The following is a 17949-nucleotide window of genomic DNA, read 5'->3' on the forward strand; positions in this document are numbered from 1 at the left end:
TTTAAACAAACAGCCATCAAAACCCTGCTGTTTGCAGAGCGTTATAATTCTAAGTGAGATGCCAAGTTTAGCCAGGTAAAATCTCAGTCACCTCAGAACTGGCAGTCTGGTTGGGGCATAAGACATTGACATACATAACATGATGCAATCAGTCAGTCAGTCAACAAACATTCACATGATAAGTACATTTTAAAAGTACAAAACCAAGTATTTTTTAAAGTCTGAGGGTGGAGGTCATTACTCTGTGAAGGAGGTGGCATATGGGCTTTAAGGGATGAAGGTGGGGGTGGGGTAGAAATTCAACAGGCAAATAATAAGCGAGAGGATATTCTAGACATAAAGAAATAGTATTAACCAAGTCATAGGCAGGAAACGGCAGCATATGTTTTGGGGTAGAGAGTAGTACAGGGTAGCTAGAGGACAAAACACATGAAACAGAATAATATGAGATCAAGCTAGAACCAGAAGGGGACCCCAGATGGATTCTTCCTTTCCCTGCTAGTCAGAGTTCTATTTGCCAGTTGCCATTGCGACTAAAATTACTTTCTCAAGGCATGGGCCTGACCATGTCTACTGGTTCCCCGCTATCTCAAAGGTCAGATAAACTCTGTTTTACATGAAAAGCCATGTGCAGCTTTGCTTCAACCTACCTTTATAGCCTTAATCCATATTGCTCCATACTGTTTCTCACACACAGCCTTGCATCTTCCATCTCTAGATATCTTTTGGCTGTCTCCCAGGCCTGCAATGTACTCCCTCTTAGAATCATTAGTTTCCTTCAAGATTCAGGTCAGCTTTAACATGAAGACTTTCCTGATCCCCCAGTTTCCAATCCCCGCCAATTATATTTTATTTATTTTGTATATATTTTGTACCTTTCACATATTACCTCTCCAGGGTAGACTGGAAGCTCCTTGAGGGCAGAAATAGTTTCACTTGTGTTTTTATATTCTGAGTAACTAACAGTGCCTAATAATTTCCACTTAAAAAATGTTTGTTGATTGGTTGATCCTACTTTCCTTGTCTACCAGTATTATGCCAGATATAAAAATGTAAAGATCCCAATTTTTAGCTACATATCTATCTATATCTATATATCTATCTATATCTATATCTATATATCTATTTATGTATCTATATATAAATCTATTTATCTATCTATCTATATATAAATATATATATACATATATATGAGAAGCAGTGGTCTGGGGAAAATATTAAACGGTACTGAAAGCCAATTTTAGTTTTTAAAAAATTACTCCATTGCTATTCCTCAACTTTGTGTAAATCTCTCTGTAGTAACATAACACATGTTGGCAGGGGACCAGAGTCAACAATGCTGCTTTACTATTTATCTGGAGCATGACACATGAACTCCTCTAGCTTCCAAGGTCAAAGTTATTAGTGGTTATCTGCCCTATAGGGTCAACCTGTTCACACAGGAAATCTAGATTATTTGATCCACTGAAGGAACATAACTTCCTTCGTAAGCACATTGTCTAGGCTTTCTCTTGTCTGATTCTAAATGCCCTGCTTCACCTAAGGCCTTGAGGCTTTATTCCCCTTAGGGAATGAAGGTTGCCTACCCTTGTCATCTTTGGAGGGATATGAAGGGGCAATGATCCTTTTTGCGTGTTTCACCAGAAACTAAGGTGGAAGTAATTAGAAAGGAACCTGGCCTTGGACTCGTATAAGATCTAGGTTCCTGTCCTGGCTGTGCCATGGATTAACTGGATGATGTCAAGCACCTTCACCAAGCTTTAGTTTTCTGAAAATAAAATTAGCCCAATGGCTAAGAAATCTCTAAGCTGTCTTCCAACTCTAAAATCATATGATTCCAAACAGAGTGCTATAATTTCTAACCAGAAGGCAAATTCCCATGATAACAGTTAAATCTTTTCTGTGTGAGATATTCATGAGGAGTAAAGATGTTCCTAGATAATTGTGAGTTCAGCCAAAAGGAGGTCGATCAACAGCTAGGTTTACCTAAGTTGCCTGGATGGACCACGTTCTTCATGAGGCATTGACTCAATCCTATTCTCATGTCACCTCCTTAAAGCCTGTATGCCATCTCTTTCACAGATGAGAATAAGGTTAGGAGCTCTTGATGTCCAGGAAAAAATTAAGGATGAGAAGCAAATACTGTGGATGCCTGGACCACTTGCCATTATGTAAGAGCTCCTTACATAAACTGTTGAGCTGTGATTGGGCTGAAGTCATGGGGTGTATGTCATAGCTATTTGTATTCATATCCTATCCCCCTACAATCATGTTAACAAAGCAAGGTCTGTGTGTTACCTTGATTTTGTTACTTCCCTATAGCCTAACTGTTGTTTCCACACAGTTGAGACTTAAATTGAATTCGAATGAATCTGGGGAATTTGACAATATCTGGAATCAATTAAAGTTTATCCCTCTTCTCCATATACCACATTTCTACCAACATCAGTGAAACTCTGAGACTGTCTATTACATGTAGATTCTCATCACTTTCCCAAGGCAATAATGGAATGTAGGTGACCCCATACTACTGGCCCATGTTGCCCTATTTGTATACATTCATTACTTAAATTGGCAGGTCCCAAGCCAGTCTAGGATCCCCAGCTACCCCAGCATCCACATACCTCTGTTTACATGAACTTACTGACAGCAGTGTAGGGTTTGAAGGCCAGACAACTGCATACCCTCCGTGTTTGCATACCTGCATTTGGCTATATGTTGTTCCTCTGTGACTTTTCCTTCCTTTCAACTGGCCTTGGAAATTCATCTTAACCAGGTTTCATTTAAATAAAACCAACAGGGCATTCCCCAAAGGGGATATTTGTCCCTAGGACATGCCCATCAAAGGATGGTTCTATCACCCCACCTTTAAATGGCAAGATGGGATCAAGTACAAAGAACATAACTTATCCTGTATGTAGCTTGTTTGTACATAGCTATTTGCATGTTATCTCCCCCATTAAGTTGTGAGCTCCTTGAGAACAAGGACTGTCTTTTACCTTTCTTTGTATCCCCAGCACTTGGCAGGGGCTTAATAAATATTTACGGACTAACTGGTCAATGAAGGAATTTCTTTTGCTATACTGTGAATATTTATTACAGGGGTTTTATTTTTGGTTGTTTTTTTTTCCTCCCATATGGGAGAGAGAAATAGAGGAGAAAAAAAAGAGATTTTCCTTCATTGAAAAAAATTAACTTTTTAAAAGAGAAACATAATGGGTGGGTATGATGCTAACCATAACCACCCTCAGACTCCATACATTTCTGACTCTCTTGGCTGTCTGATGCATTGCATCCTGGTATTATGTCTAGGGAAAGAAGGGTGGTAGAAATGAAGCAATTAGGGAGGTGTCTTCGTGGAGTGTTGTTACAATGAGGTGGACATCCCTGCCTTCTCCCTGACTGAGCTGTGGTAGGTGGATGCAGCTCTTGGGTTCCATCTCCATGTGGCTATCCCTGTGGGCATCATGATTCAGTCCCTGTGGGCACATGGCAGGGTAATGCTGAAGCGAGCAACATCAAAAATTCAGGACAAGCTGACATTTTGTGGTTCTAGCAGAGAGATAGGATGAGGCTTCTCATTCAGGAGGCAATGATGCATGAAGATATCATGGTAGCAAACAAGGAGTGGGGGCCATTAAGCCTCTGCATTAAGGGAGAGAGATTGGGAAAAAGCAATTAAGAGCTGTGAGAGAAACAAGTGAATCAGCCAACAGACTTTTTACTCTAATTGAGCCAAAGACTGTCGTTTTTAAGGATGGGCTTCCAGTGACAGAGGCTGCATTTTTTTTTAAAGAAGGCCCTTCTCAGACAGTGGCAAAGAGAAGAAAGGTATGTGTATTTAGACCCCACTCATGAAGTCTGGACTTTTCCAATACTTCAGCTTACCCTGGATTCCTGTCTACCCAGGAAATATTGATTATCCAATAAACTGTAACCAAAAGTCCTTGACTCCTTGAACGTTGAAATTTAAATTTCTAGGCCAACTTATGTAGCCAAGCAGGTTGTGTGCTCCCATCACTGCCGTGAGATTGTGATGTTGTATTTCTCAAATTATCTTCACATGTCTTTTAGATCTATCATTTGGGTAAAATATGCGAATGCTCCCCCCGCCCCAAGACCTTGACAGAGCTGAAATAAGCAAAGTTTCTGGAGTCCTCCCTCTCCTCCTCATTGCCCCCTCTCTTCCCTTCTGGCACATCACTTCTGCTCTCCTCTTGGACCAGGGTTTTTAAACATATGGAGAGAATTCAGGAGAGTCCATGAACTTGGAGAGGAAAGCAAAAAGTACATCTTTATTTTCATTATCTTTTGGTTTTCTTGGTCATCCTGTGTGTTTTATTTTGTGCATTTAAAAACATTCTGATGGGGTACCTAGGTGGCACAGTGGATAGCACACCAGCCCTGGTGTCAGGAGGACCTGAGTTCAAATCCGGTCTCAGATCAAACACTTGACACTTACTAGCTGTGTGACCCTGGGCAAGTCACTTAACCCCAATTGCCTTAAAAAAAATTCTGAGAAGAGGTCTGTGGGCATATCCAGGTGGCCAAAGGGGCCATGACACCATAAAAGGTTAAGGACTCCTTAGAGCTTAAACCCTATGCTATAGTCCCTTCCTTCAAGATCTTATTCTCAATTGAGTGTCAATAAATCCTCCATAAGACGTTCACTGATAACTAATTCAGGAATTAGAGTCCCAAAGTCATGATCTAATTGCCTTACCTTGATACTTGCATTTTACCTGGGGAGTGTAGAGGACAAGAAAGTCTACAACAAAAAAGTTGGAAGACAGCTCAATAGGCCACAGAGAGGCAGAGTAGATAAGAGTGTTAGTTGAGGAATCTGGATCCAAGTCCCAGCTTTGCTGCTAACTAGCTGTATGACCCTGGGCAAGTCATTTCACCTCCCTAGGCTTCAGTTTCCTTCATCTGTAAAATGAGTATATGGAACTACATGACTTTCAAATTTCCTTCCAGCTCTAAATCTATGATCCTATGGTAGAGTCGATATTTTGTTCAAAGGTTCATGCCCAGAGGCCTCTCAAGTCATTAACATCTAGTGGGTGGTGGGTGGAACCCACCAAACCCTTGCTGGTCCATTAGGCAGATGCCTCTCCTAGGATCTAAGCGAAACCTCAGCTGAGGCAGCTGTGCTATATGGGAAAGAACACTGGACTCAAAGACAAAAGACCTGTGTTCAAATCCTGAATCTTATCCTTCTTAGTTGCGTGACAGTGGGCAAGTCACTGGGAACCTCTCTGAGTTTCAATTTTGTCATCTACAAAATAGGAGTGATACTTGTGTGAAAAGTGCTTTATGAAATGTAAAGTAATACGTATGTATAAACACACACACATATAAGCAGTTACATATGTGGCCACAGCTGGTTTAGTATTTTACAGGACCCCAAATTAACTATTGTGTTTCTTTTTCTCCTTTTTGTTTTCTTTTCTCCAGGAACGAGTGGAATATCTCTTTCTCATCATTTTTACAGTGGAAGCATTTTTAAAAGTAATAGCATATGGACTTCTCTTTCACCCCAATGCTTACCTCCGCAACGGTTGGAATTTACTAGATTTTATAATTGTGGTAGTAGGGTGAGTATCCCCCATAACATACACACACAAACACACACACACACACACACACACACACACACACGCACACACACCTTTTTTCTTTTTCTCCCCCTTCTGTTTCTTTCTGACTAGTCTGCCGTTGCATTTGGTTTCTGAATAAAAGGAGAGGACTCAATAGAAACCACCTGATACTTGAAGAAAAGGGGAGTAGAAAGGAGAGTTAAATTTCTAGAATAGAGGCTAAACAGAGAGGGATTGGCTGATCTTGTTCCATAAAGGAAGGAGTTAATGTTTGCTAGGACATTCCATCTGTGGAATTTAGCATGAGCATCCTTTTGTAAAATCTAGTGGTCCCCTAAGTGAGAGGACATTCTACTTGAGTTCTTTATCCCTTCTCCCTGGCACCTCCCCGCCTCCCAGTAGACTTTTCCCAACTTCTGGAATTCATTTGCATTCAACTTTGCTCCACTAAAGAGGTTTTGAGATACGGTGAAAAGAATCTTTGGCCTAGAGTCAGGAGACTTGAGTTTGGATCCCAATCTTGAAGCTTAATGGTCCTTTGATATACTTGGGTTCCTAAAACGGAGGTGATAATATTCATATTACATACCTCATATGTTGCTTTGAGGAAAGTACTTGGTTAAATAAATATGAGTTATTATATTCTTGTCAGTCCATGTGCCTGCATGTGCTTGCTAACATGTAGAAACCTATAGTATCTAGATGAGCCAAACATGAACTGTTTGTGTATGCCCATATGAAGTTTGCACAAAGTTATTCAACTCACTTTCAAATTATGTGCGTAAGTGGTTTCCCCTAAACCAGAAATTTTTTTTGTATTATTGTATCATGGACCTTTGTGGTAGTCTAGTGATACCCATGGACTCCTCAGAATAATGTTTTTAAATGCATAAGATGAAATACATGAGATTACAAAGGAAAGCAATTATATTAAAATACAAAATTTTTTTATGTTCATAGACTCCAAAATAAGAGCACCTACCCTAAGGCAACTTTTCCTCTGTGGTTCTAAGAAAAAAAAAAGTGTTCTAGAAGCAGTTGAAGAAAGAAGAAATCAAAGAGTTGAGAATAGTAATAGCTAGTATTGATATAACCCTTTAAGATTTTACCAGGCACTTCACATATAGTAATGCTCATTTGATATTTGCAACAACCCTGTGAAGTAAGTACTGTAATAAGATCTCCACTTTACAGAAGGAAACAGCCTCCAATAAATTAAGTAGTGGCTTGCCAGAGGTCCTAAAACCCAGAGTATCAAAGGCAGGATTCAAATCCAGGTCTCTATCCCCACTGCCAGACAGAAAACAAGGGAAATGTTAATAAATGTACACCAGGCACATGTTCCTCAATATGCCCTGTCCCTCTTCAGTACAGATTGTTAAAAGAAAACCCACCATATGCTTTAAGAAAATATACCAAATGAATATACTACATTAGTGTGTCTGTCTTCCCACAGCTCTTCTGAGATGTACTATTTTTGTCTTTTGTCGTATTTGGCGATATGATGGATATGAGGTGAAACCTCAAAGTTGCTTTTATTTGCGTTCCTCTTATTGTTTATGATCTGGAGAATATTTTTATAGTGCTTTATCACTTTTATTCCTTTTGAAAATTGCCTATTCATATCCTTTGACAACTTACCTATTAGGGATTGGCTCTTGTACTTATATATCTATTTCAATTCCCTATATATTTTTCATGTCAGAGCTTTATCAGATATATTTACGGCAGTGATTTTTCTGAATTAACTGCTTCCAATTCTAGCTTCATTGATTTTGTTCATATAAAACCTATTCCATTTTACATTGAAGTTATGCATTTTAACTTCTATGGTCACCTCTATTCTGTTAAGACTTCTCCCCCTAAGCATAATCATGCAAGAATCTTTCTTCTTCTTCTTCTTCTTCTTTCTCTCTCTCTTTCCCTCTCTCCCTCTTTCTTCCTCTCTCTTTGTATAATGTGATCTTTCATATTTAAGACACATATTTGGAACTAATTATGGTATGAGGTACAAGAGGCTGGTCTAAACCCAATTTCTGCTAACCTGCTTTCCAGTTTCTGTAGGAGTTTTTTGTCAAATGGGGGTCCTGATTCCAATAATTAGTATCTTTGGATTTATCGAACATTAAGCTACTGTGTTCACTTATTTCTGGATCTTGTTTATCTACTCTGTTCCATTGATCAACTTCCGTATTTGTAACCAGTATTACACATTTTTGATTGCTATTTTATAATGGAGTTTGAGAATCGGTTATGCTAGTCCTCCTTCAGTCCTTTTTTTCCTCATATTTCCCTTGAGGTTCTTGACTTTGTTTCCCCTAGATGAACTCTGATATTGGTAATTTGCTTTGCAAAAGAATCCTTCAACATCCTGCTTTCAGACCTTAACATTAGAAGCCCAGGGCTTAAGTCCAGTATATATAGATTGGGTTTGTATAATATTTTAAGGTATATAAAGTGATTTCTTCATAATTATCCTTTGAGACAGGTTATGACACTAGCTATGTGATGCTAGACAATTCACTTAAACCTCTCTGTCTCAGTTTTTTTCACCTATAGAACAGGAATAGAAGTACTGGCCCTGCCTATTTCATTGGGCTGTGGAGAGGAAAATGCTTCCTAAACCTTAAAGTGCTATATAAACATGAGCCCTCATTATTTTATTTTATTGAATCTGTGATTTCATCAATTTAGAGAATGCCCAAGAAAGGAAATTATCCCTACCAATACAGTTTGGTACCTTCTCTGCAGCTTAATGTCTTAGAGAGTTGATTAGGCTAGTGCATTGAGAGGTTAAGTGATCCTTGTCCAGGGAGAAAGAAAAATAGATAGAGAGATATATGGTTATAGATATAGATATATAGTCAGAAGTGAATCTTGAATAGGAAGTCAAGATGGTAGCAAACTTTCCCTAAAACTTCTCCTTTAAAACAAATACAGAAAATACCAAATCAAATTCTAAGTGAAAAGGCCAACAAAAAGTCACATTGAGTCATTTTTCCAGCCCAGGGCAGCTTAGGAAAATAGAAAGAAAAACCTGTGGACACCAGCATAAAAGCTGGCCAGGACAGTGGCAGCTACAGCAGCAGAGAGAGCATTAGAAGCAGCCAACACACAGGAATGGTAAGGAGAATGAACACCTGGTCATAAAGAGATTCCAGGGGACCCCCTGCAATAGCACTGGGTACAGAATCAATGTCGTTTGGCAGCTCCATAGCCTATTACTTAGTGCCAGGTTGTGGTCCCAGTGCAGAGAGGAGTAGTTCCAGTGGTGAAGGTGTAGGCGCTTTGTCTGGGTAAATACCAGAGCACAGACCAGTAGAGACCTCTCTCTAGATCATGCCACCTTGAAAACACTGAAAATCTACAGACCCTCATATCAAACTACAAGCTCAGCCAACCCCTCAGAAGTGGGCAGACCACAACTCTAATATAAAGTCTGAAGTCAAGAAAAGGCTGGGAAAATGAGATTTAAAAAAAATCTGGGCATGAAAAGCTATTATGGTAACAGAAGAGGTCAAGGTGAAAACTCAGAAAAAGACAGTAACTTAAAAATATCTACGACAGAGCCTCAAAAGAAAAAATGCGATTGGACATAAAACCAACAAAAATTCCTGTAGAGCTAAAGAAAGATTAAAAAAAAAAGTAAAAATCAGTAAGAGTGGTAGAAGAAAAGTTGGGAAAAGAAATGAGAGCTACATAAGAAATTATGAAAAGAGAATTAACAGCTTGGTAAAAGAGGCACAAAAAATATTGAAGAAAATAACTCCTTAAAAATTAGAATTGGTCAAGTGGAAGCTAATGACTCAATGAGACATCAAGAAACAATAAAACAAAGTCAAAAGACTGAAAAAATAGCTTGCAAGTCAAGCTGTCACTAGGTACTTTTGTACTATCACAGAAAACCAAGCTCAATGCAGAGAGCAACCTCTCAGGACTTATCAGTTTCATTTGTATCTGTCCATGCTTGTTCTGCCACTGGACCTTCCTTACAGGAATCCACATCATTTACAGGAATTCCTTACAGGAATTTACATCATTTTGAAGTGAGCTTCTTTTTTTTCTGGTCACTTAGATTGCTGTTCAGGTGGAGGGGGATGGAATCTGATTTTTGTTTTCTACCTTTGCTAAGAACTGACTTTGACTGAATAGATATCAGAACTGTCCCAGTCAAACAAAAAGCTAGTTATTCCATTAGTGTAGACCTGGCTCCAGAGAACTTTGAAATTCATTCATTCCCTTATGTGTTCCTTCAATGAACATTCATTAAATACTAATCATGTACAAGGCATGGATAGATATCACAGGAACTCTTCTGCAAAGGACCTTGGAATCTAATGCAGGTGAAAGGGCCATGAAATAGAAATAACTATGATACAAAGGAGAATTACATACATGCAGTGTCAAAGTGCTATTAAAAATTAAAGAAAGTGGGGCAGCTAGGTGGCACAGTGGATAGAGCACCAGCCCTGGAGTCAGGAGGACCTGAGTTCAAATCCAGTCTCATACCAGACACTTGACACTGACTAGCTGTGTGACCCTGGGCAAGCACTTAACTCCAATCGCCTCGCCAAAAATAAATAAGTAAATGAATGAATGAATAGATAGATAGATAGATAGATAAAAATAAAGAAGGGCACGATCACTTCCAGCAGTTAGATGGTACAGTGGATAGAGCACTGGGCTTGAATCAGAAAGACTCATTTTTCATAAGTTCAAATCCAGCCTCAGGCATTTACTAGCTATGTGAACCTGGGCAAATCACTTAACCCTATTTGTCTTAGTTTCCTCATCTGTATAATGAGCAGGAGAAGGAAATGGCAAACCACTCCAACATCTTTGCCAAGAAAACCCCAATTGGGGTCGCAAAGAGTTGGACCCAACTGAAAAATGATGGAACTATCTCCTGAAGATCGCTTTCATCTTAGGAGATAAGGAACACTTCATAGAGGAAGTAGCATTTAAGTTGAGTCTTAAAGGAAGGAAGAAATGTCAATAGGTGGAGAAGAAGTAAGACGAGCACCAGAGTCTGGAAGCTTCTGCTATTTCTTCCAATTTGTGTACAAAAGAGGGATCTTCAGGACAGATAAGTACAGCTACACATGATCCCAAATGCTATTAGTTCACCTCCTTCCCCAGGGCTCAGTTTTCTGGTCAGCTTTTCCACAATCATAAAAAATAAATTTCAGGCAGGAGACTGTCAATTTCAGTCCTTGGATGAATGACTGTTTCTAGGACTAATAGAAGGCCAAGGGTGACATGCAAGGGTTCATTTTTTTCTTTCCAGCTGAGTACCTTCATTACTTCCTTTGCTGATTTAATTCAGTTAAAATTGATTGACTGCTCCCACAGTGCATGACCCAATTCTAGGTGACAAGAGAGAACATAGAAAAGACATCACTAAGGAACCCAGGGTAGATTTTACCTTTTAGCTCAGTCCAGTGGGAGAGTATTTTCATTGCCCTTAGCTATGAATCATTCTCTTGCATGGAGATTGTACTTTCTCATCCACAAAACAGTATGGTACAGTATGAAAAATATTGGATTTGGAGTCAGGATCTGGATTCAGATCCTGTTTCTACCATTTATTTGCTATATGATCTTAGGCAAGTCACTTAAACTCTCTGGGCCTCAGTTTCCTCAATTGTAAAATGATAGGGTTGGAGTAGGTGACTTCTAATGTCTCCTCCAACTCTCAATGAATGGTTTTATGAAAGTGTGATTTTTGTTACTCCTCAGTGGGACCCTGTGGGGCATGATTATATCCAAAGACATGGGTCTAGCCATTTCACAGTGAGGATAGCTAAAGTCCCCCATTGCCCACAGTACAAGAAGCTTATGGAGCCTGTTTGGGGCCTGCTGCCACTATAACTGATCTAATGAAACTATTATAGGAAGGAAATTTACAGTCATCACACTAAATACTCAACCCTCCTAGATCTTAAGAAGATAGTTTTTGATGCTAGAGTTTTCCATCACAGACTCTTGGCCAGTTGGTTGTTTACTGAGACCAGGGGTGGGGAACCTGTGTCCTTGAGGCCATATGTGGCCCTCTAGGTCCTCAAGTGTGGTCCTTTGACTAAATCTAAACTTCACTGAACAAATTCCCCCTTAATAAAAGGATTTGCCTGTAAAATTTGGACTTAGGGGCAGCTAGGTGGCACAGTAGATAGAGCTCTGGCCTTGGAGTCAGCAGGACCTGAGTTCAAATCCAGCCTCAGACACTTGAAACTTACTAGCTGTGTGACCCTGGGCAAGTCACTTAACCCCGATTGCCTCACCCAAAATCTAGACCTAGAAGGCAATAGGTGACCTTGAGGCCACAGATTCTCCATCCCTGAGTCTAAGACCCTTGATCTTTTTCCTGCTGATGTCACAACACTCTGCTTCAGCTTGTTCTTCAACACCTGCATCTGGTCTAGAAATGGCATGATCTTAACTCTTGACATTTCTCTTTTATCTGGAAAATCTTGTACTGAGAAACTTTCTTCATCCCGTACCACAGAAGTATCCTTTTTTCTGTACCCTTTATAATACTGCACAAAAAAATCTCATTGAGTTTTTCCTTATACTAGGTACTCTCTTCCTCCCTCACTCTTTTTTTTTGTTTGTTTGTTTGTTTTGGTCTGTGCTCACCTAGAGGTTTGTGACTTCCTACAGGCAAATTGGAGTTTGACATGTCCTCTGAGTGACCAATGCAAAAGCATTACTTTCCTTTTCCTCTCTAATTCATAAGAGAATATTCTTTGCTGAAGCTACATGACTCTTCAAAGTTTGCCATGGTAGGAGATCGAAAGGTTGGGAAGGAAGATGTTAGGGTGCTGAAGGGAGGGCCATGTTAGGGGAAAAAGTTCTTCCAACCTGAAGCACCAACAGCCCCCAAGAGGCCTACTTACCTAGAAAGAATAATTTTCCAAAGAGATTTCCAGGCTTTTGCAGCAGCTGATCTCCCTTGCTATTATAGCAACTATACCTTTCTGATCAGCCAAACCTTCTAATACCTATATCCTTTAGTAGACCATGACCCTAGGGTGACAAGACTGCTCTGTGCACCTTTGAAGAGAAATAAATCTACAGTTTTATACATATATATAATTTATATAAATATATTTATTCATTTATAATTTATTTATATAAATATATATTTATATAGATATAAGTATATTTTAAATAAATATATTTATATAAATTATACATATATATCAATATATTAATTATATTATAATACAATATACTACAATATATTAATATAGTTATATTTTATATTATAATATATTAACATGTTAATATAATATATTTCTATATCTGTATAAATATATTTATGTAGATATGATAAATGTATTATAAGTAAATATATTTATATAAATTTTACATATATTTTTATATATATACGTATATATATATATATATATATGAACAGTAGATTTATTTCTATTCAAAAGTGCACAGAGCAGTCTTGTCACCCCAGGGTCATGGTCTACTAAAGGATATCTACTAAAGGATACATACATATACATATATATATATATATATATATAGACACACATATCAGTCCGATCTAGGGTATCAGTCCTAACATGTAATACAGTATAGAAAAAGGAGCACTGGGTTTAGAAAGATCTAAGTTCAAATTTCAGCTCTGTCAAGGTCATCTATATGACCTTGAGCAAATCACCTCATTTTTCTGGGCCTCAGTTTCCTCACGTGTAATATAAAATCCTGTATGGTGTCCAAAGCCCTTGATAGCCTGGCCCCCTTCTCCTTTTCCAGTCTTCTCATACCTTACTACTCCACTGGATTTTGTGGTCCAATGATATGGGCCTTCTTGTTGTTCTTCAGAGAGGACAATCCATCTCCTGACTCTGGGCATCTTCACTGACTGCCCCCCATGCCTGGAATACTCTCCCTCTTCCTCTTCCTCACCTAGGCTCCTTGGCTTCCTTTATCTTTCCAAATAAAACCCTACCTTTTATAAGAAGCCTTTTCTTATCCTCCTCAATGCTAATATATTCTCTCTAAAATTATGGCCAACTTATATTGTGTTTGTACATGCAGTATAATTGTTTAGATGTAGTCTTCTCCATGAGACTGTGAGCTCCTTGAGAACAGGGACTGCTTTTTGCCTTGCTTTGTATCCCCAGGGCTTAGTGGTACATGGCACACAGTAGGTGCTTTATTGATGCTTGTATACTGATTCCAGCTACTATTGATGCTCCCCATACTTGCTGTTCTAGCTTCTACCTCTCAGCTTTTAAATAGGCTATTCCTAATGCCTAGATTGATTTTCCTCTTCATCTCTGCCTCTTAGAATTTCTATCTCCTTTCAGGACTCAGCTTAACTCTTTCACTGTCACCTCAACAACCTGTCTAGAATGAATATAAGCACCTTGAGGGCAAGGCCCATGTCTTTCTTTCTTTGTATTTTAGCACCCAGCATAGAACTTGGCACAGAGTAGGTTCATTCATTAACAGACAATTCTTAAATTTGATTATCTACTCTAAGCCCTTCATTGTACAAATGGAGAAGCAGAGCCCCAGAAAATTGAAGTCACAGAATAGCAGAATGTTAGTCTTTGGAGAACATCCTCAGAAGTTCTTAACCTTTTCTGTTATGTCATGGACCCCTTTAGTGTACCAGTAAAGTCTATGGGATCGCTTCTCAGAATAATGTCTCTCAATGCATAAAATAAGATATGTGGGTTAATCCCTTCATGATGAGTAGATGAAGAGTTTTGAGTGACTTTACTATTTGCTCCCTATTTAGTAATTTACAGACCAGAGATTTGAAACCATTCCAAGACCACCATTGTTTCCTCTACATTTTACCAAGGCCACACAGTAAATGGAAGAGCTGGTGACTCCCATCCTGAAAGAGAGACTCTCAGAACAGTGACCACAGCCATTGACAAGAGCAATTTTCACGTAAACTCAGTATAACAAGCAGAGGCGTGTGCAGCACATTCCATTAGGATGTGTACCTAAGGAATTTTTTTAAAGCAAACAGTTATTGAAAACTCAGTCATAAAGGACATCAAATGAATTAGAGAAACTAAAACAACAATTTTTTTTCAAATAACAAGCTTTAAAATACTAACTTAAAAATATAAGGGTGGGTTTTTTTTTTGGAGACATTAGGGTGAGCCTGGGAATACCTAGCATACCCTGTTTACAGGTATAAGGTATCAGCCTCTTCAGTCTGTCTCACAAGCACCCACAAGTACTATTTTGATATAAGGACAATCCTTGGTAGGGATAGTCCTTATTCTAATCTGATCTGGACTTTCCATCTCAGTCATATATAAGGAAAGTGTCATCAGGACTCAGTTATTAGCTCTAAGGTTCTCAAGACATCCTGTTTAATCTATCACTTACATTAAAGAGAATAATACTGATCAAATCATGACTCCTAAGACTTACATGGTACTTCAGAAAACTTCTAGTCTATTCCCCTACCTCTAGATAGGACTGTACCTGTGACCCTAGTCAAGTGACTACATCTTACTATTAAAGTCTCTTACCCCTCCTTGTTTCATTCAATGTCTCAGAAGCATCTATAGGGAAAATAAAAAAGTTTGAGGGTTTATTTTTTAATGTCCAGTTCTGTCCCTAACCCCTTCTGATCTAGTCAATGCATTTTCATAGTGGTGGATTAACTTTAATGTCTATAGAATGGTGCAAAGGGCCCAGGTCATGGCTTTAATTCCCTATGCTGGATCAATTAGCTTTGCTGTATTCCACAATAATTACTATTTTAAGCAGTTGATAAAGCCCTGATACATGAAGAAATCTTTCCCCTATACCTCAAGTGTCAGAGTTTCATCCCTTTAGCTTAGGACTGATCCCTGTTGAAATGCAAATCCTCTCAGAAGGGTAAAACTTTAAGCTGTTATCAGTCAATTATACCTTAATGTGATTTAGTATGAATGAAAGATCTGAGACCAGCTTTTAATAAAGCAGTTGAAGAATGGGGATAATAGTGGAGTATGGAAAGAGCCCTAGGTCTTTCTAGGATACATTTGGGGAGAGTAAGACATAGAAACCACCACATCATGAAAGAGATAAAAGGGAAAAACCAAGAGTTCTGGGGCACAAAAAATACAATTTACCACTTCCCTTAGAGCATCCTTTTTTTTCTCTCTCTCTCTCTTTTCTAGGCTGTTTAGTGCAATTTTAGAACAAGCAACCAAAGCAGATGGGGCAAATGCATTAGGAGGAAAAGGGGCTGGATTTGATGTAAAGGCCCTGAGGGCTTTCCGAGTGCTGCGCCCCTTACGCCTAGTGTCTGGAGTGCCAAGTAAGTAATGTTTACATACATACATACATACATACACATATACATATATATATATATATATAAACCAATATTATGAATACAGTACTTCGGCTGCATCTGGGACAGGGCCAGGAACAATTAAGGGGGAAATGGAATGAATTCATAACAAATAGAGGCAGCTCTGTCTTCTGCTAGGTTGGACAGGGGGATCAACATAGTCTCTAGCTGAAAAATACTTCCAGTGGGAATTCAAAATCAGATGAATGGAGTGAAAAGGAGAGAGAAAGAATCAACAAGACAAGAAAGGTATCTCAAGGACAGTTTTTGACTCAGGAGAAAGTTAACATTAAAATCTGAAAGATGAAAAATCCAGTAGCAAGCTAGAAAATGAGGACAAGCCAGGTTCAGAGATCTGGTTTCAAAATAAAGAGATGCCTTTTTTTAATCTTTTTTATGGGTTGACAGCATTGGCTAATGATCCGATGATGGGCTAATGCACTGATGATCCAATGCTTCTTTTCTGTGTTTGCCAGCTCCCATCCTGCTTTTGTGTAGAGCAGTTGACAAAGAAAAGACTACAGAAACTTGACCACCCACTAGCCTCTACCTGCTATTTCTTCCCAATCCCCCTTAATTCTAATGCCTTTTCTCTGTTGATTAATTCTCATTTATCCTGTATATCACTTCTTTGTACATAGTTGTTTGTATGTTGTCTCTCCCATTAGATTGTAAACTCCTCGAGTCTGTCTTTTGCCTTTCTTTGTATCCTCTGCATGTAGTACAGTGCCTGACGCATAGTAGGTGCTTAATAAATGTTTACTGACTGACTTTATTGACCAGCCCTGGGTCATTTCTGTGCAGGAGACAATTTTTATTTAAGCAGATTTTTCAAAAATGATTTCTCTTGCTTAAAACAAACTTAAAAATTGAAAACTTGGAATCCTAGAGTCTGAGTATAAATGCACACTCACCCACTTAACTCGTATGACTTTGGACGAGTCATTCACCCTCTGTGGGGTATCCTCATCCATAAAAGAAGGGGATTGAACTAAATGGTCACTATGACTGCTCCAGCACTTTCCAGTTTAATGGCAACAATCTCATGATCAAATATAAATATACTAAAATAAAACCTGAAATCAACTATTAAAAAAACCTGAATAAATGAATAAAGACTTTATTAAGTATGCAAAGCAATGTGCTAAGTGCAGGGGGGAGGGTACAACTAGAAAAACAACACAGTCTCTCCTCTCAAGATGCTCACATTCTAATGGGGGGAACAACGTATATGAAAAGTTTCAGCTGCAAATCACATGGAAAAGTCCCACGGACCTTGGGGTGTAGGGGCAAAGCAGATGGCAATGTCTTCTATTTCTTGCATCATCATAGTTCACCCAACTATCCCCCTCCCCTACCCAGAAAGTCATCCCATATAATAAATGGTATTTTTTAGAGAAGAGAAAAAATCAGGACAATTGATCAATATATTGAAAAAGTCCAAAAATACATGCAATGTGTAACACCTATGAATCTCTATGCATCTTTTTAAAATATCATTTCTACTGATAAAATCATATCCGATTTTGGTGTGAAGCCATTTGAAAGTACTAGTGACTGGTGACAAAAATTTTCCTTTCTGGGTCTTCAGTAGCTGTGCAGGAGGAATTACCAGACTGCATCTCCACAGGGATTACTTCCCAGGACGGTGGCTAAGGGCACTGGCATCGAAGCAATGCTATTCCCAAGGCTTGGGTTCAGGGTCCTGGAGAATCTCTAGCAGAGTCTGAGAAGAGATGGTGGTCAATGTAGTGGTAGTGGTTTGACATGGCTACCACAGACTGCCTTTTGTCTCTTCCTCAGGGTCCCTGGCTGCTTCAGCTAGGCTAATTTGCCTACCCTGTATATAGAGTTGGTTGGTAGTTGGTTGGTAGTTGGTGGGAATGGTTGGCCCCTTTTCCATAGTAGTTGCTTTTCCATATGATGGCTGTGAAGGCTAGTGCAGAAGCAGGACTGATGACCTGGAGGGGTGGGGTATAGAGGTTGCCACTCCCAGGGCTCCTCAGCCTATCTACCTGT

The 17949-nt window shown here is 39.0% G+C and overlaps 1 protein-coding gene across 1 annotated transcript in view; it reads left to right on the top strand.

The window, feature by feature from the left end:
• Positions 1-17949, top strand: part of CACNA1C (calcium voltage-gated channel subunit alpha1 C) — a 752540-nt gene that overhangs the window by 392731 nt on the left and 341860 nt on the right. The window contains exons 3-4 of the mRNA XM_027857289.1: positions 5458-5597; positions 15755-15894. Of these exons, the coding sequence (XP_027713090.1) occupies positions 5458-5597; positions 15755-15894 (280 nt within the window). The remainder of the gene's footprint in view (positions 1-5457; positions 5598-15754; positions 15895-17949) is intronic.

This window comes from Vombatus ursinus, unplaced genomic scaffold, assembly GCF_900497805.2.
Source record: "Vombatus ursinus unplaced genomic scaffold, bare-nosed wombat genome assembly UNPS02012082.1, whole genome shotgun sequence".
In the NCBI taxonomy this organism is placed as follows: domain Eukaryota; kingdom Metazoa; phylum Chordata; class Mammalia; order Diprotodontia; family Vombatidae; genus Vombatus; species Vombatus ursinus.